The 21,152-nt window shown below is 33.0% G+C and overlaps 1 protein-coding gene across 1 annotated transcript in view; it reads left to right on the forward strand.

Moving 5' to 3' along the window:
* The window catches only part of LOC128222159 (caspase-3-like), a 67,291-nt gene extending 60,435 nt beyond the window's left edge, over positions 1-6,856 (forward strand). Inside the window, exon 10 of the mRNA XM_052931037.1 lies at positions 173-6,856. Within this exon, the coding sequence (XP_052786997.1) occupies positions 173-180 (8 nt within the window). The 3' untranslated portion in view covers positions 181-6,856. The remainder of the gene's footprint in view (positions 1-172) is intronic.
* Positions 6,857-21,152: the final 14,296 nt, after the last annotated feature.

Consider the following 21,152-nt stretch of genomic DNA (forward strand, 5'->3'; position numbering starts at 1 on the left):
AATCCTGATGTTTATCGTTAAATAGTATTTATTTAAGATTAATGCTGAATATCGCTATATATATATATATTCATTAATTTATTTCACTACATAGATTGATGTGGTTAAAAGGCGGATCAAGGAATTTGTAATTATTTAGTAACAGTGTCATGTATACTTTTATTGCTTTCAGATACGTAAACTATGGTATGACAATCTGGGTCAAGTTCCAAAAATGATATTTTAGTTTGCACTTGTATTGCATACAGGTGACACAACAAGTGCATGCATATTAATAAAAGTCGATTTAAGCCAATGATTTGATTACTAGTAGTTTAAATCGATAGTTTAAAAAACCAAAGTTATGCATGTGTTACAAAAAAACATTCAAACCTTTTTTACGTTTCTGTTTGTTGTTTCTCACTTTTTTGGCTATGGTTTGTGTATTTTGATTGAGGGTGAATGTTAATCGCAAAATTATGGATTTTTATAAATCGCTATTAAGTATTACATTGATTAGGGCCTTTCACAATATTGAAATGGATGAGGTAGGCCAACAATATAAAAGCATCATTGTTTGTATTTTAATAAATAGGTACGAGGTACAATAAATTGAAACAATTATGTTGAACAAGTTTTTGTGTAATAAAAAACTCGTTTTTGTCGAGGTGTTCCAGACCATTTAATCATCAATGTATTGTGGTTTCTCGATGATATATTACTAATTCTATTTTTTTATTGAATACATCAATACAAAGTAACTTAAATTAACGTCCTGTATATATTGTGTAACATAGATTGTTTACTTAACTCGTATTACTATAGATCTATTCTATGTAAATATTGTTTGATACACTCTGTTTATCGGAACTCTGTCGTCAATGTTACTGTTGTTTGAACAAATATATTAATCGGAACTCATTATAGAAGTAACATCTATTTTAGTTGATCCTTCATGCTATAAATGTTATCTGTGCAACTGTTGTTTGATACAATATATTAATCAGAGCTTAATATATTCTTGCTGAACCAACCTTCTATAAATGGAATATGTTCTACTTTGGTTCGAGGAATATGTATAGTAGAACTCCTAATTGAAACTATACTTCAAATGCCTAGTCTTACTATAAATGTTGTTACAGTTTTTTTATGAATTGATGTTATTCAGAATGCATTTTTAAAATAAATCATAAATTATTTTTACCCATCGTATATCAATGGAAACTGTGCTACTGTTGTTTAGAAAGAAATATTAATCATAACTCTTTTTTTAAACCAATTATGTTTTAGTTAACTCGCCTTCTTTGAATCTTATTTATGTTACTAGTGTTTGAGGAAATATGTTCATTGAACTCATACTTGGATAATAAAAGGTTTAAGTTTATCTTACTAAATCAGAAAACTGTGCAACTGGTTAGTTTTGTAATTTAAGCCACATTTTAAAGGTATTCATCAATGCTTGTGTCATTTCTAGATGAATTGCGCTAAGCATTTGTCAATCAAATCTGTACCAACTTCTTCATTTATATTTGTTTAAAGATTCATGTATCTCAACTAAGAGAAAATATCCATTAATAACCCACCATAAAACAAGCAAAATTCAGTATTCTACCAGTTTCATGCTCAATTATATGCATGCCATTGAAACTGAAATAAATCCTAATAGTCACTGGTTATTAAGACACTTGACGCTTATCATTTATACTGTCCGTACCTTTTCAAATTCTTCACATTTTCAGAGATGCCCACAACGCCTAGAATTTGTAAACAATATTTCTTTTTTTTCAACATATTGCGTTGTTGGCGAATAATTAGGCAGTTCATCTAAATGTTTCTGTTTGAACTTGCCAACAAGCTCACATGATTGCCCACTTTTTAAGTTTTCATATGTTAAGGTGACGGATTCGTATGTTATATGCTAAAAAGATAATTTCTTGATCATGACTAAACTTTGTCTGCCTAAATAGGAAATGCTCCTGTATTGTTTTATTGAAATAATCGAGCACCAGTACCCAAAAAATGACTCATTTCAATTGTCCGATTATCTGCATTTTGTCTGAAACTACGAAACTAACCAGTACTGTTATTTATTAAAATATATAAATCGGAACTCTTTATTGAAAGCAAATTGTATTTTAGTCGAGTCCTCCTAATTTTGATATAAATAATGCATGTCATAATACCCTACATATTGTTTTGAGTTGTCATTACCTGTAAGTCACACTAAGGTACAATTTTGTGTGCATTGCCTCAGCGTTTAATCAACCATTGAACCCTTTGAGGTTTAATGATCGGAAACCGACTGAACATTGCCGCGTAATTTAATGGGACTCGTTCACATATTGCTTGTTGGCAGTTTTTTTTAAATTGTTGAAATTGAGTTATTCTACTTATTTTCATGAAAATAATCAAGTAAATCAAAGTCTAAACAGATTTAATACTTACGTTTTACGGATGATAGAGCATCTTTTGTCACATATTCCAATACGTATTAAGGAAAGAGCTAACTCGAACTTTTGTTTTTTATTGCTACCAGCATTTTTTCCACAATTCACACAAAAAAAATATTGATGTCTGATCCTATTAAACGAGGACGAGTCCTTTTAAACGCACTGTGATTTCACTGTTGACTCGACGGCTGTTTTACCTTGATGATAAAATGTATGTGTTGAAATTTAAATAGCTGTGTGTGTTTTATTTAATATTTGATTGTTGTTGTTGTTTTTTTGGGTTTTTTTTTGGGATAACGTAGCTAAGATAGTGGTATATATTGGGAATTATTAATGTATGCCTGAACTGCATAGTTAAGGTATATTAAATACTAACTTATTTGCTTATTTGTGTAATTTCTTCATAAGGATTCAAACGCTCTTTGGTATGGTAAAAATAGTGTTTTCTAGTAGATATGACATATTAACCACTATAATTACATGTGCAAGTATTACCTTTTTTCTGTGTGTATGTGTTTTCTCTCTTAATAAATTTTCTGCAAAAAATCGGTTTTAGTATCTTCATGACAGTTTAATGTGAAAAGGATGTGAATAGACTGCATTGGGAACTCCGGGATTTCCGTCTATTCCGTTAGCAACTTCAGGTACATATGTAGCATTCAACGGATCGTTAACACTCATTGAGCTGTTTAATTGATATTTTCAAATAGATATTCCTAGTAGAGAGAAAAACACGCTTGTTCGTCTTGGTGCCCTACAAGCAAACTGATAAACGCCCATGCAACGAATCAAACCCGGGACGCTTGGGTGAGTTGCGAGTGCGTAACCATTACATTTACCGGACAACTGGTTTCCATCAAGACTTAATGCTCCGTTAGCATTACATGTTTTACACGTTCTTCTGTATACAATACAGTTCTGGTACAGTCAGAAGCATGATTGGAAAGAAAAAATAAAATGGACGAAGCCTTTACAATTTATGGAGTACATTCGATGTGCAGGACATCATGTTGGCCCGCATTCTTCTAATGCCTTCTGTTACATTGGAATTATGAAAGCCGCCAGATAACGTCCCTTATAGTGTTTTGAAAACAGATCTGCAAGAAAAGACGGTTTTTATTCTAAAACCTTAATCTAGAATTATGAGAATATAATATTGTGGTATATATCACGTTGATTTCTGCAGAATTGTATTTCACTACGTCTCGTAAAATCCGAAACTGCAAAAAATCCACTCGAGTCGAATACAACCTCCCGAATCAAAACGCAGTACTAAAAACCCTATTACATATTTTTTTCTTATTTGATAATTCGAGAGACATATTCAATATAATTAATTATTGGCGACCGAAGGCTCTGTTTGATAAAAACACCGATTAGATTAATCACCAGAATGATAATATTATGACCAACAACATAACACCGCACAATTGGTATCCATTGCGTATTCATAATGGCGACAATTATTAGAATTGTAAATAAAGAAAGGTTTAATGTCTCCTTTATGCTATATTTATTATTTTGAGGTATTAAATCCATAAATATGATAAATGGTGACCTCATATAAATTTGAATGTATATTATGTCTATAAAGGCGATGAAAAAGAAATGTTAGGATATGAACGAGAAAAAAAGTACCATTCAAAGAATGGTTCGATTACTATCATTATGGGAAAGTTGAAAGTGTTGCCTTGTTTTCAACGTAATATATACAATACTTATTTTGATCAAAAGCATCAACGACGCCGCGAATGTTTTGGAACATGACTACCTGGATACAAACATTCATCAGTTATTGAACGAATTCGGACTTTCAGCTCAAGGTAACCACGACCTTGACTTTTGACCAACTGACGTCACAACAGTAAGGGTGCTGGTTATGTTTAAGGGACCTCTACCAAATTCAAGGTCTCAATCATTGATAGGAAACTGCCTATTTTCAGCCTACGGTCACAACGACCTTGACCTTTAATCAACTGACACCTAAAGCAAGAGGGTTCATCTGCTGGTCTTGACCAACCTGCCTAGGAAGTTTGAGGTCCTCTGGCCATAGAGTTCTCTATATAATGATCGGAACGGATTTTCAGCTGAAGGTAATCTTAAGGTTATCACGACTTTGACCTTTGACCAAAATGCCAAAATAGCTTAAGAACCCTTGGCCTAAACGTTCCTCACAGATCGATCAGAAACCGTAGGGGTGGGACGGACATACGATCAGAGAACTATATGCAACCTTTTGAGGCATAAAAATACCAGGTGCTGTAATACTAACAATTATGAACGTAAGGTTTAATGTTTAGGAAAATTATATACTCTTCAAGATCATAGGGGGTAGGATAATAAAATCTGAGCTTGTGTTCGTCAAATATCTTAAGTCATTTCTAAAACTTTTATTCAAAATCAGATTATTTTAACTATGCAAATCATCCTTCGATTTTTATTCTGAGCTTTAATGAATTGGGTCCTAAGGCTCGTAACTCAAGCTTTAAAAAAAACCGTTGCCTACAAGTTTGGGGAAAAGATGTTGAATACCCAATTATATTTGTCCAAAGCTTTGAAATAACGGTATACGACATAGATTTTTTCTATCTTTATGTGTTGTTTTTTTCTTTAGTCAGTTCATACAAGTGTTTGTTCAAAGAGGTCGTTTTTGGTTTAAATATATTTTATAGTTTTATTTTACAATTATAAAGTTGGCCGGTCTATTTTGATCACGTCCTTTTCCACCGTACAACATGAAACTTATTCCAAACTGACGTCGCGATTTCACGCCATTGAACGTCTGGTGAATGTTAGACAGTCAATACATGTCTTTAGCATGTATAATTCGTAAGGCTGTGTACTACTTTCTTGTAATTGCATGACTGTGTACATGCATTATACAATGTGAGACAAACGAAAAGGACCGTCCCGTTGTGAAGTTGTTTTAAACCAGTCAATAATTGCGGTGGAAAGTATCATTTAAATGACAGTTCTGAAATACTTTAAATTTACTTTACCATTTTAGACTATTTTGAAATCAAACTTAACAATGTTACAATGCAAAGTGTCATTTGAAAAGAGAATCTGTAAACTATTTCGGTCAAACTAAATTCTTACCCTAAAAATTCTCTTTATTCAGAACTCTAGGCAACACTTTATGTTTTTATATTTTCATTCAATAATAATTGTCTCACTCTGTTTTTCTTGCAAAATTGAAGTTTACTGTTCAAGACAAAACAATCCTGAAGGTATTTTAACAGAATGTAAAGTACTTAGTACTAAGCATGCATTCCGATGCCCTCGAAAAGTAGTTTGAATAGATGAAACATTAGGCATATTTGCATATTGACATCGCTTATTCAAATCAATAGATCGGTTTGCATCGTCTGCTATACGACGATTTCAAATATCATAGAAAAATGTCGGCGTTCGTTATCTTTGACAAAACAATTTCACAGTGAGTTTAGAATATCGTGAATTATTTACGAACGAAAAGGTATATTTAATCGACATTCTTAAAGCACTCCGTTTAGACAGTAAGGAAGATCAATAATTTGCACTGCTTAATGACTCTTAACCAATCAACTTAATTCATTTATAATTCTATACATGTATGAATATATTTTGGGCGCTCACGGCAAACACACACTATAAACATTCCGTACTGATATTTTCTTCCAAAATTACTCAGACCAACGGGATATCATATTTAATTTATAGAATACAAACACAAAGGTTCAGAAATCATAATCGTTCGTTCCTTCCAGATCTGGTTGAAAACAGCTAGGACGTACGGAACGACACCTGGCATTTTCTTCTAACTAAATGTGAAAGAGAAGCATTTTAAGGCTGTAGTGCGTTTCTGGGTTGTTATTTCGACTAGGATGATGGTCTGCATATCCAATAAACTCCATAAAATGCTAAGTTTGCATCTTTTCCGATCGATAACATATGCATTTAAACTCTGTTCCTCATTTACTTTAGGTCAAATGATATCATTTTTTTGTAAAACGCCTTGGTATCATTCAGATGACAGTATACTGGAGTTACCTGACAACGAGTAAAACATGTAAAACATGTTATGTTCAAAAAACACTCGTCTGATTGTAAACCATATGTCTGATTAGCTCACTAGGTCAGCGCACTTGTTTCTTACCAAGGCATCCCGGATATGATTCAGGGCCTAAAGACCCAGGAGTTTGGCTGGTAATCACTAAGTTTATAACCGAGATTTCTCCGGGCTCTTCGGTTTCCCACATAACACAAGACCACTCTCTCGCCTAACATCGTGCTATGCTTGGCAATATATGGAATTCTTTCTTAACGGAAAAACTCCCATTGAAAACTATTCTGCAATACAGATCAGTGAAAAAAGACTTTGATCTTCCAATGCTATATAGTTTTCCTATAACCTCTGTTAACAACACACTGATTTTGCCTCATGTTTTATCTAGTTTCTTCTTCTTTTTCACATTACAAATTTGTGTATCTGCATTTTTGAATAAATGTAAAATAAATGTGTAATGAAGTTATACTTCTTTTTTAATTTTTACACTCACCATTATCTTTCTGTACACACAAAGCGTTGTTTATTATGTATAACCACATAAAACAACTGGACGTTTATTATCGTTTAAAAAGCGAAACACTAGAATACCACAAACGAATACCCAACCTCCGTGCAACCTTTTAAAAAGATTATTGGAGCAGTAATTCTAGTATCAGAAACACAAAAAGTTGATATTTCCATGAATTTCAATTTTATAGTAGTAAAGGTTGTCAAAATGTTGAATGAAATCCAATACTTAAAACAGGAATGGCACACATTAATTAAGAATGTACTGGAGTTATACATGCTTTCACATCGACAACGCTAACTTAAGTCATTAACAACAGATCAAGTAACGGATGTTCGTTTTCTAGAAGCCTCATTATGGCGATTTTAAATATCAGCGAATATATGTCCAATGATGTTAATGTCTACTTCCTCATATAAGTTCACACGACTGAAACAAGTAATAAAGTAAGTATACAGATTGAAATTAATATTTGTCGCATACCTGCGATATTGAATAACCTAGGTCTAACTGGCACCTTCCTTATTAGCGCTTACAAGCTTCGCGGAATTTAATAACGTTTCCTGGCATTGTCCCACGCTGGTCCAAACCATTATAAAAAGGAATGGTTCCAAATGCCATATCAATTTTACGGTTAAACTGTATTAATAAAAGTTGCAATGTTCACCTGGGTCGGAATGACACTAGTAGGTATTTGAAACCTTGCCATTAGGGAAATAACGCTTTAATTAGCACTACTTACTGATTGAAAACGGAATGACCTTTAGTGGCACAAAATGAGGTTGCGTGGCTTTATCATTAAATATCATTAGACCTTTGCATAAGCATAGGCATGCGCCATGTTTAATTGCAAACACTAACCACAATCGGAAAATGTTCTGCTTTTTTTTTTAAATAATATGCATTATAACATTTTTAAATGACAGTCCGGTTTATAAATTGTTGCCTGCTTATATTATTTGAGTTGTCTTTATCTGAAAGTAATTACGTTTTGAATTAGATAAAAGCAATGTAACGAAATCACTAATTACAAAAAAAAATCAGGAGTATAGCTTACAAAGTAAACTTCAAAACTAATACGGACATTGGTTTAAACTGTATTTACAACGATAATGAAACATTTATTACATCATTATATTGATCACGATGGCACGATGTTAAGCGAGATTGTTTTCTGGGGCAAAGAGGAGTACCTGAAAAAAAACACTTGGCCCACTCGTCGTTGTTTCCTATTCATCTATTTATATATTGATTAAAGTTTTTTTTTTTATTTATTCACTCATTCATTAATAAATTCATGCAGTCATTCATTCGTTCGTTCATACGTATATTCATTCATTGATTAATATTTTTTTCACTTATTGATTGATTGATTTTTTGATTGATTGATTCGTTCGTTCGTTCGTTCGTTCGTTCGTTTGTTTGTTTGTTCATTCGTTTGTTCTTCGATCGTTCGTCCGATAGTTCGTTCGTTCGTTCGTTCGTTCGTTCGTTCGTCCGTCCGTCCGTCCGTCCGTCTGTTCGTCCTTCCGTCCCTCTGTCTGTCTGTTTATTTATTAATTTATTTTGTATGTATGCATGAATTTATTTGTTTGTTTATTTGTTTGTGTGTTTGTTTGTTTGTTATTTATAAATAAATAACATTTGACTTCTGTACATATTCTAGCGAATCTAATCAACTGTGCAATAAAACCACCATGTGATGGTGAACTAGGAATATCTAAAGAAGGGGAAGTAATTACTTTAAAATTAAGATCATCACGTTGATCATAAAGATTGATATTCAATATATCTCCCATTACCTCCAGTTGCAGATCGAAATAGGATGCTATTAAATAGGATGCATTAAATTGATTAAGGTATCAATAACACTTAAGCCAATGAAACTGGTTAATAGACGTAGAACACATTTCCACACTTAATATTTGGTAGACCAGTTGTATCTCGTTGTAACCCTAAGTGGTCTAAAAGATAGAATTGCTCATTTCATTCATATCTACACAAGGAGTACACTATGTGTACCATACTCAAAGAAACGCAAATAGCGAAACATTATTACCGGTTACAGTAAGACAGCATAAATTTTGTATTCACTCATTCTCAAAATGGACCTTGTTAAGTGAGACGCAATGTACAAATCTAACACTCTGTTGTTATATCAACGTTTAGGAACTGTCCATATATGCAGTTTACAAACTCTGCCACATGTTTCTTGCACCATTCGCCATATTATAGCAATCGTCTGTGAGAATATTCACATTGGTGTATACTAATTCGTTTTAGCTCGATTGTAAAGAAAGGTGAATAACTCTCGAATCCCTTTACGCGGCAGAAACAAGTATTGTGTCATTTTTGAGAGGCCATAAGAAAGTACCTCGATGAGGATTGACCAACAAACTATTGGAAGACATGCGGACAACTTTACCACTTTACTACTAAATATGTTCCGTTGAGTGTTTAGAACATTTCAGGCAAGTCAATTATCTGAAAAGTTTTAATTGAACATAAAGCTACGCCAATATATACAATTAAACGTATATTCTTTACATTATACGTTACTTTCTGATATCTCAAGTGGCAAAACTGCAATTTCAAATTCACTGCTACAATATCCTTTTAGATGTGTATGATGATTTAAATGATGATTTTTATCACTATTTTAAATTGTAAAACTATTTACATTTATTATTGTTAATCGAATGGAAAAAAGAAATTGTTTGGTAATTTAATAAAAATGCTTTCCATTTGATGAGTCAACCCTTGGACAAAAATAACTGTTCGTAAGCAGCTATCAGTAAGAACGATTTATTATCAAGGTTTCTTACCAAATGCAATACAGATTATCTTAGTAAACCTTCCAAAATGATATCAGGCATGTCTATTCTTGTACCAGTTTTAGCGGACCTTGTCTTATCTAATCGACTGCGGTATAGTCTACTCGAGTCTGTTTTCTTTAATAAGTTTGTTCTTTTCATATCGGGAATGTAATCTTGTTATCGAATCTAAATTATTTTAATCTGGTTTCTTCAAAGCATGTCTGGTCTATTCTTTAAAGGTCCGGTGTTTTCCTAACGGTATCTTCTTGGCGAGTCTAGATTATTCCTAGCATGTCACGTGTCAATATTGTGAGTCTCGTTCCTTCTTATCGAGTCTCGTTCCTTTTATAGAGTCTTGTTCCTTCTTATCGAGTCTCTTTCCTTCTGATCGAGTCTCGTTTCTTATTATCGAGTCTCTATCCTTCTTATCGAGTCTCGTTCCTTCTTATCGAGTCTCGTTCCTTCTTATCGAGTCTTGTTCCTTCTTAAGGAGTCTTCTTATCGAGTCTGGTTCCTTCTTATCGAGTCTGGTTCCTTCTTATCGAGTCTTGTTTCTTCTTATCGAGTCTCGTTTCTTCTATTCAGTTCTGGTCTCTTCGGAGCATGTTTGGTCTCTTTTCAGAGAGTCCAGTGTCTTCTAAGCAGTCTGGTATCTACTCTTTGAAATAGGAAACCGTTCAGACGAATGCATGCCCTCTGTTTTATTAATACTCTAAGCTATCGGGAAGGTTATCTATAATGATGTTATTTATAATTTACTCCGAGATAGGCAAAACTTTCATTAAGAACCTCAACAACATATTTAGGATATGTAATGTTGTCAGTGTAATGTATATAACAGACCCAAAACGGGATGGTTTAATATAGCTTTATTACATTCATACTTATACGCACACGATCTTGAATCTAATCAATAATTGTATTATCAACATACGCGCAACTGTTAGGCAGAGACGGGCTTATCATACAAAGAGGCGGGTTTATCAATACTGGGTCCGGGTGGCCACTACAGGATATACTATATTCACAATTTTGTGGAAGCAGGGATGTTTCGAACCATTCAGCAAATGTAAATAGATGCACATTTAAACGACTAAAACGACACATAAAGCTTACTATTAGCAATAGCAGTGTATTGAGTACAAATGAATGGGTTAACTTTAGCAGATAATGTAGAAATGCTGTGCGAGTTGCGTCCCCTCTGCTGTTGATGTTAAACTCAGTGCAAAAGGCAACCTTAAAATAATTTAGTAATCAGTATTGGCGAGCAAGATAGGAAAGAAAAAAGAAACTTAAATTACTTTCCTTAACTGTCCAGCTGATGTTTTTAAGTACGTTATACTGTTTCGCTATTTAAAATCTACTGCATAAAATGTTAATTGTTTAGAGAAAACATATTATTTTTATTATTTATTTAGATATAAAATATATCATGACTACATGCTAATCGAAATGTTTCATTCAGTGATCAGTTTATATTGTATTTAGAATTCAAAAGATGTATTTATTTTCAAGCACATTTGAACTGTATTTTGATATTAACATTTTTTTGTCTATATGATGCATTGCCAAGTTATCATGTGTATATTGAACGTGTTTTAGCCTGAAATAACATCAAACAATCAATCAGCTGATAAATCAATCAATCTTTCAAACTATAAATCAATACTGCAATCAAAAAATCAATTAATCAATTAATAAGGTACAAATCATATAAAAATAAGAGTATTGAAAAACCACGGTCATGAGAAACGAGTGCATCTTTAACTTGGTTCGACATGTTCGACCCCAGATGAGCTATTCTCAACGTCACACCTTGTTGTAGATACACTACAGACATAGTGCTACTATTTTCCTTCTGAGTGAATTCGTAGCTATGTAATCATCTTCGGCCAATACACTATCAGTTTACTGTACTAAACGAGTAATTAAGGTAAACAATGGCGTAATCATTGTAACAGGAAAGAAAAATTAAAAAAAATATTCATAACTTATCTTTTACTTCATCAACATTTATTTTTAGTTTTGTTCTATACATATAGAGTGATCATGCAGTCCTTTGGAACACACGTTATCTCACGTTACACACGTTATACAAATACATGGTTCATGTCTTAAGACTATTTGTAGGACCGTTTGATCTCATAAATGAATGCATGCAGTATTTTACTTTACTTAAAATATAAACGTAAACAAATGCAGTTTACACTTAATTCAATAACGTCACTTCATATTCATTACTTTTTGGTTTAAATCAGCTATGAACCATTACAACCTTCTTATGAAATTCGACTGTCTATTTGAATTGATGATTTACATCAAACATTTTAAGACACACGATACGTAACTTCATTGTCGTTTTGCCGCTTAGGTGGGTTGTTATTAAAGGTGCTTACTCAACAATTGAAAACTTAAGATTGTGTATAGGTATTGCGCTTTCTCAATGACATAACTTGACATTAACATTGCATTAAAAACACATAATGATTATCATAGCCCATGTTCATAAATCCAAACTCAAATAACGAAAATAATATGTGTTTTGCAGACTGTTTTTTTAGATTTGTCTCAGAATCAGCTGTTTTTTGTGTCAATGCCATTCTTTCAGTTATATTAAAATAACTCCCAATATAACAATTTATTCGGAAAACTGCCGAACATTTCGTTTTTCTTCAAGCGTTTGTAACGCTTTAATCATTAAACAGCAAATTTCGAACGTTTGTATGAAAACTGCTATCTGATCTTATGTCAGCAGCCTTGTATCACTGGTTCATAGACATTTACGCAAAAATTAGCTCATTTCAAGGCAAAACAGGTGTCAAAATGGTAAATATGTGAAAGTGCAGCATTAACACAGATATGAGCTATTACCTTTTTCAAATCGAAACTCCCCCACAGCTGAACTTTTGACAATACAGTGTTTAGTGTGGTGGTCACTTTTTGGGGAGTATGTTCTCTTCTTAACGAATACGTTGTGCCTTTAGCAAATCGGATCACTTCTTTGAGGGTCAAGTCTCTTTCTACCTGAAATATCTTTTCTTGGCGGGTATAGTCTCTGCTAAGCAAGTATGGCGTATGTTAGCGGGTTAGCGGCCCGATTTTAAACGTTCTTATGACTGCACTTAGACTCAAGCGGAAAAACAAACTAGCTTCCAAAAAACAAAAATTGTGCAAATAATCATTTATTTTTTATAAAACGAATTATATTAACAAGTATTTATATAAAAATAAAAAATAAAAAAAAATTTTTTAGATTCTGAGGCACTTATCTTTATCTAGTGATTGTGTTCATTTCTCAGCGAGAGTTTGCTGTTTTAAGCTAGTCTGGTCTCTTCTTATCTCATTTTAGAGAACCTCACTTTTTTCGCGAGTCTATTATCTTGTCTTGAAAATAATGAACTGTTTTGTGTGTTGCATCATCTCTATTTTTGATGTTGTAAGTTACTCAAAAGGTGATATTGAATGATGTAAGTAATCATTAAATTCGAGGTAGACGAAACATCAATTAACATTGTTTATTTTGGATTTTGCACATTAAATCACTTAATCGACACAAACATCTTAATATAACCAACTGTAGTGTATTGAGTAAAATGAAATAGGGACATTTTAGCAGAGAATTGAGATACATTTTGCAGGCTACTTAACGTCTTATGTTGATGTTCAAAAACATACAAAAAATATTTTAAAAGAAGTTGACAATCTGTCTTTGTTTCTGTCACTGCTCGACAAGGCTCTATTCTTGGTCCACATGCTTAATATCTATATATACGACTCTGTGTATGAAATAGGGTCATCAATTTGTAAATATTTTACAAATGATACTGCTTTAATCATTTTCGAAAATAATCTTATTTCTGCATCTGTTTAATTCAATGATTTGACATAATGATTTGACATAATGATAGCTGGTACATTTCAATACAGCGAAAATAGAGGCTTTTCTCTTCCCAGAAAAATCAGCCCTCTTTGTTCATGAATAACACATACAACAACGAATTTACAATGCACAATCCTGACAAAGTCTCTGTGCATGCCACCAACATATTAACAACCTGTTGAGGAAGTTTTACTGCGGGGTAGCATCTCAGGAGAAGAAAAGCAAGTCTGCTGAACTGCAACTGAAGGTTTACCACAAAAACACCATGAAAAACATCAGGGCTGCTCTCAATCGTCACTTGAGCGATATTGGTATGACTTAAACATACTTATACTAAATCATTTTCAATAATAACACTTTTTAAATCAAATTAAATTTATTTACTTTGTTTTTAGTTTGATTGTGTAAAATTTATTTTTTTAAGAGATGTTCTTGTTTTTATTTCCATATCCGGCATCGAAAACCCCTCATTTTTTAAATCTTGCAGGCAGCAATATAGATATTGTCCATGGCCAACTGTTCAAATCAGCAAACCGCACACTCAATGGCCTCCTCAAAACCCAGATGTGGGAAGGCCTATCTTTACCTACAAAGCACAAAAGTATTATCAGCAATGGTGATTTGTCAAGACTTGCTGATTATATCAGGTAAAAATTCTAGCATACCCAAGGGCGGTTATAGGATTTTATGTTAGTGGTGTTTTAAGTCATGCGCCCATCTTTATGATATGCCACCATTTCAAAAACTATAAATTGGTAGGATTTAAATAGTTGATATTTTACAGTCTGAAATGGCAGATTTCGTTGTTTTCTCTTCAATTCGGCTATATAAAAAATACGCATTAAGTCTGTTATAAAAATGACAGTAAATATAATAATTGGTAAAGAAATATGATTTAACATACAATATATCTCAATATTAGCATATTATCTCCTATTTAATAAATCATTTTGTAAATTTGTGAACATATACCCATTGTTATTTACAGTAAAGCTGAGACTTCACCATCAACACTTAGGCATGCAGTCTGGTATAACCTTGCGATTCACTTTGTCAGCAGGGGCTTGGAGTTCCATCAACAACTGACTCGGGACTCGTTTGAGTTTGAGTTTCTGTTTGATGAAGATGGTTTCGAATATGCGCGGCTTACACATAAAACCCAGCATAAAAAACTTCCAGGGACGAATTACCAAGGATGAAGCGCCTTCTGACAGGAGGATGTACGCCACTGGGTCTGAGGCATGCCCGGTCGCTCTACTGAAGGCACTTGTTGCGAAAACAGATCCATCTGCAGAATTTCTTTTTAATTCATGCAATAAGAATGCTTTGATGTCACCCGCCACAACTTCCATCTGGTAAATTAATTCACCGCTCTCGGCCAGAACATAAAGCCTCTTTATGGGAGATATGTGCAAGCAAGTGTGACCTACACTGCCCATAGTTTAAGAGCTACTGCCATCCAACAGCTCAGTGACACTGGTCTGGATGCCAAACATATAATGTACATGTCTGGTCATCGAAATGAAGCCTTCCTGCGGTCATACACCAGGGAACCAAGCGCCGACCAGAAACGCTTCATGAGCAATGTCCTCCATAGCATGAACGCCGGACCTGCATCAAATTCATCTGGACCAGCCGTCCCGGCTCTTCTTTCCCCACCCACTAATTCATTGGTGCCACGTCCGACTGCCACTGCCACTGCGCCATTCCCTAGATCTGAATCTGATGAATCGCCCCAGCTTGATCAGATTTTCACCAATGGCACATTCAATAACTGCAGCATTCAAATAGCAGCTATTCGGACCCCACACACTTTGACCACCCCAATTGCGTTTATACCCCGATAATGACATCAACCCCGCAATTCATTCCTTAAATAAATGATATATAACTTATGTACTGAATGTTTACACTGGATTGAATGTTTCTGCTGTCCATCCTTTATTGAAGTTGATCCAAGTATTTTCCTTCAGATCAAAGTGATAGCCGCAATATTAGATATTTTTTTCTGAAATTCACGTTGACTATTATTGAACACTGATACTCCCGTAAAGCAATCGGTTTATCTTCCCTTTTGAAACAAAATAGTAAAGCATTGAAAAATATATCTTATTTATCACCACTTGTGCAAACGAATGTTATTTTAAATTTGGAAAAACAAAACACTATATAAATATTAAAGCCAGAGCATTGGGCATTGTTTTATTGTAATACGTTGAAAGTATGAGGAATTTTGGCCGTGGTTGAAAGTGTTGAAAGTGACACTCTTATCCAATATTAAAAAAACACATGTATAATAAAAGATATTTTTTTAGTGATTAATTACAAACTAAATAATACATTTTATGGAATATAAAATACTGATAACAAGATTGTAACCGTGTATTTAGTACACGAAAACGCAAAACTATTAAGTGATTGGTGAGTGCTTAAAGATTTACTGTGATCTACTATCGTTAGGGAACAAAATAAGTGAATCAATAATGATCTATTTACTTTAGTTTCAACACTCAAACAATAGGTCGGCGTTATAACTTGGCTTTCACAAAATGATAGAACTCCACATGTTAGTTACATAATTTATAATTTCTCCTTTTTGTTTAATTTGTAAACTATATCTCTCTCTCCTTCACCCTCTCTCTCTTTCTCTCTCTCTCTCTCTCTCTCTCTCTCTCTCTCTCTCCCCCCCCCCCCCCTCTCCCTCTCTCTCTCTATCTCTCTCGTTTGATTTGTAATACATGAAATATAACATACATAGGAATATCATTAAATTCACAGCGTTTCTCCATATCTAATACTCCTAGGTGAAATATGAGAACTTCATTATTACAATCGTCTTTGGTAAGAAGCACGATACGTTAAGATTGTCTTTTTGTATGCACTATATCACTTGTTTACAACTAGACGAGAGAATATACCACGTTTTATTAAAAAGCTTGTTTAATTTAACATTTATGAATGCACGCTCATTTATAACTTTAATATGTACAGTGTTTGAATGCGCCTGCTGTTCGTATCTCCAAAAGGTTTGAAGTAAATATAATGTCCTTTTTTCCTCAATATTTGTTTTGTTTGTAAGACCTGCCAGGTGGATATCATTATGTTTAACATTAACGCAAAACATCATATCGATTTCCAAATACTATTTTCTTGCTATTTTCCGCCAAGTGCTTAATACAGGTACCTGCGATACGTAAGACCTCGGCAGACGATTCCTTATAATATATTATTCATCATCATTATTCGTAAATTCATTCAATATCTTAAAGTTTGTAGATAACTTCATTGTTTCTTGACGGACATCATCAGAACATATAGAGTTTCAGTGTATACCCTTTCTTAAAGATTCATTTTTTTAAGTTTTAAACCATGTTATTTTATATGTTTTACAAAATCACGAATAAGTCCTAATCTGCGTTTTAATTTATATTGAACAATATTGTAATGGGTTTAGATCGGTGTTATTGAATGGAAAACCAGATTCTACTGTCACAGTGGTAAGTTACTTAAGGTGCTTACACACAAACCGAAATAACCCATATTTTGTAGAAGGATAAACAAATGCGATTTCTAATTGGTATAACACCTTGACTTTAACATAAGTGCATTAATTAACGTAATTCTTACCACAGTCCCTGTAGAAATCGGAAACACAATAAACAATATGCGCTTATTATCTCGATACTATTATTCAAAACCGTTAGTATGAATAACGATTTTATATGTAACAATATACAAGCAGAGATGTTCTTTGGAAGAGCATTTGGTCATGTTTCATACGCAGCATTCATTAGCATTGTTTGACTTATTGACTTGAGATGAGTCTTGTTTTTTTTCGAATATATACAGAATATGTTATTTTGCCGTGTAGATATACTCAAACCGTCACTTTGATATAATACTAGGATGTTTTAAAACTCAACATCTAATTACAAAATGAATGAAACAAAATGTACCCAATTTAATTTTCGCGTGAACAGTAGTCTAACCGTACGAATGTTTTCACATAAAGGCAACATTGCTGATTTAGATATAAGCGTCGGTTTGATTAAGCTGTTAATTGTGAACGTGTGAGTAAGACAGTCATGATTTGGACACTAGAAGAGGCTTTAAAGGAAGTGTGACCAGATAAAGAGATTAGACGCCGCCAGATACTTTAAGTACATGAAAACTAACATCTAAATGATATCTTTGTGTACAACGTAAAGAATCTTACTTACTTGTGTACCACATTGCCAACGCTACATTAACATTTCACATGTTCGCGTATTTTTACAATTCGAAATGTACTGTATTTGCCGATTTTGGGACCATATGGTGTTTAATATCTTTAAAGCAAATCAAAACATATAAGCAGACTAAATTACATTAATCTACTCCAGTTTCGAAGTAAAAACAAAACTATTTCCTTTAACAGAACGATGACCTCTTACCTCGTTTGAAATCGAAACTAGAAAATTCCCCAGGCTTTCCGCCAATATCATCACTACGCCATTTTGTTTAACAGACGGAAGGTAAACGAACTAAACAGGTAACATTAATTATATTCCTTGTATTTCTGCCGTTTTTATTTAAAATGTGCAGCATTGCGTAAAGAAAGAAGCATAGCCATGATGAAAACATGTTTCAAGATTATGTTCTTGCACTTTGAATAAGTTTTTGAAATATTTGTATGTATTGGCAAAGAATAATAAAAATATAATATATCTATTCCATCACCAGAATAGTTTAAGTAATCATAACGATTGTATAAGGAAAAACTTAACATTCTGGAAATCATATATGATGCAATTATATTAAAAAGGGACTAAATAGGGACTATAAGGAGTCAACGGGTGTGTTAATTTTATGAAGGGGAGAGAATATCAACTATTTTCTAGATATATAGATATATATGAATGCTTTATTTATTCGGTCCAAACGCACTCTCGTCCGTCGAAATTGCTATAACAGAAGCGAACTTGTTGGCATGTCAAGTTATATTTATTGATAGGATTTGCTTTACTTAACAAATAATTCGGCATAAGACGGGTGTTGCCTGTAAACTAGGTTGCAAGTATGCGCGAACTTAAAAACACCTCTCTTAAACAAAACAATAAATGACGTAATAGTTATCAAGCGGCTTCAGAGGGTTTCTAAAGGATCAATTAGGATTGCGGTGATCCAAATGCAAAAGCATGAATATAAGCAGGTCGTAATGTTAATAGAGATTGAATCAAACCATTGAATTAATTTAATATAATCAGGGACAAGGGTAATACGTTTTCAAGTACGACAGGTATATTTTGTATACTTTAAATACTTCAAATATAGATCTTCGTGAAGAAAAAATGCATTGAAATCCTTTACATTGGATCAATCTATCAATTCATTATGATAGCTCGTATTTTAATAATTACAAAATACTCCAATCGATTTTAAAGGTTTTGAAATACGATCACAATTGAATGTCAATATATTAAGCCATGTTCGCGTTCAATGACTTCACCTGTCGATAAAATGTATTTCGGCATATTCAGCAATATCAAAGAATAATTATACTTAATCAATAGCATAAATGTTTATAATGTAATACTTTTAATCACATTTTCATCAACTTATTACATATGTTCTGTAACAGCCTACATAAAACCGGTAGGAGATGGGTTATTATCATTCGGCTGTTGCAAACTGAACACTTAATATAGCAGTTGTTCGTGTGGTAAAAGTATGTGATGTTGGCATTAAAATGTAATATATGATACATACCTAAATAAAATTTAGTTATAGTTTCTTACAAATCCAAAGAACTTCAGTGTTTTAGCTGCAGTTGCTGATTTGTGCTCTAGCAATATTATGTTAATTCCTGGTAAAATTAAGTTGTTCTTCTTGTCCTTACCAACATTTACAAACACTCATAGGTTATCAATACTATAACGCTTTAACTGGTCTCTCGCCATATGCTTCTTCGGGTTATTATTGATAATTAACTAAACTGGAAAGATAAAATTAACAAATTATGCCGTAAAATGATCTATCAAACTGCTCTACTAAAAGAATCAGTTATAATTTTAACCATGACATGAAAAAGCTATTTACAATGCATTCAGGAAAAATCTGCTTAAAATAATTTTTAAAATAACTCCATACTAAGACTGTTACTTAAATCAAAGAAACATGTCTGTTCTATATCCTAAACATATGTAAATTTCATGTTAGTGTTACTATCTGTAAATATATGTCAGCTTTATTTGAAAACAATTAAATGACGTTATTTCATCGACAAACAATAGGTGTGGAGAGGCATCATTAGGAAGTATTGTTAGAATGGGCACAAACTTAAAACGAACATTTATACGTAAACTCTCTTCCTGAAAAATGAGTGTAAATGTGGTTAGGAAAATTTTCCCATCCACAATGACGGAATGGTGCCTTATGTTTTGTTCTTTTTTGCACATATATTAACATGAAATTGATCACTGAACATTTAGTGTATTACTGTACAAAGATACCTATTTCGAATGTTTGCAATACATCTCAACCAAGAAACTTAGCAAAAATGTAATCGACGTTAAGTCTATGATACACGTCTGTTGAAAAAAAATAATTGTTTGATCGATCAACCTACAGCAGTTTTATTCATCGATGTAAGTTTATCGTTTGCAAGTTCAACGCTTACTTAAGGGTTTAAATCAGAGGGCTGATCTCCGTGGACAAAATAAATGAAAAGAAATGAATTTTTATTCTTTGAGTTTAACCATTATTTGTTTTTATATACTTATATATTACTCATAAGCAACGAACCTAAAATCACAGGAAATCGTTTTTATTGAATTCAAATATATTAATGAGCAATGCTTACAATACGATTGGTTCTAGACTTTTACAAGATTATATGGGATTTTCTATAATTAAAGCCTTATTTAATACCAATGTGGTCTTAATATCTACTTGTTCAATAACTAAATCACCACATAAGATTCCTGGAAGAGTCCTATATTTTGTACAAGCGACCACAGTTCGTTTGGCTTCGTTGATGTCCTTTTTCCAAGGTTTGCAGTATTTGAACCTAGTGTCTTTTTACTACCGACTTGAAATCTGCTATATATACATTGTATTGTAGATTAATTGTATACAAAATTAAGAATTGACAAAGGCGTTCATGTTACATTTCAATCGATCAATTAAATAAATGAAAGAGCATTGATAGCATTTTAAAAGGTATTCGAGATTTTACGATAATATCTCATTTCAATTTAAGTCATGAAGGTTGATATGCGATCATAGTTTTTATGTCAATTTGTTATGAAGGGTATGCGTGATTAAGAACTTCAAATATAAAGACAGTTTAGAGACTTTATAACGTAAAACAAGCACATAAACTTGGGTTGAACGTATTGTTGAGTGTTTTCGTCAGATCTTTTTAGTATCATCTACTTTTGATATGGGTGGTATTTATTCAACTGTGCATAAACTTCCTGTTATCGGC

The sequence above is a fragment of the Mya arenaria genome, chromosome 16, assembly GCF_026914265.1.
Source record: "Mya arenaria isolate MELC-2E11 chromosome 16, ASM2691426v1".
Lineage (NCBI taxonomy): Eukaryota > Metazoa > Mollusca > Bivalvia > Myida > Myidae > Mya > Mya arenaria.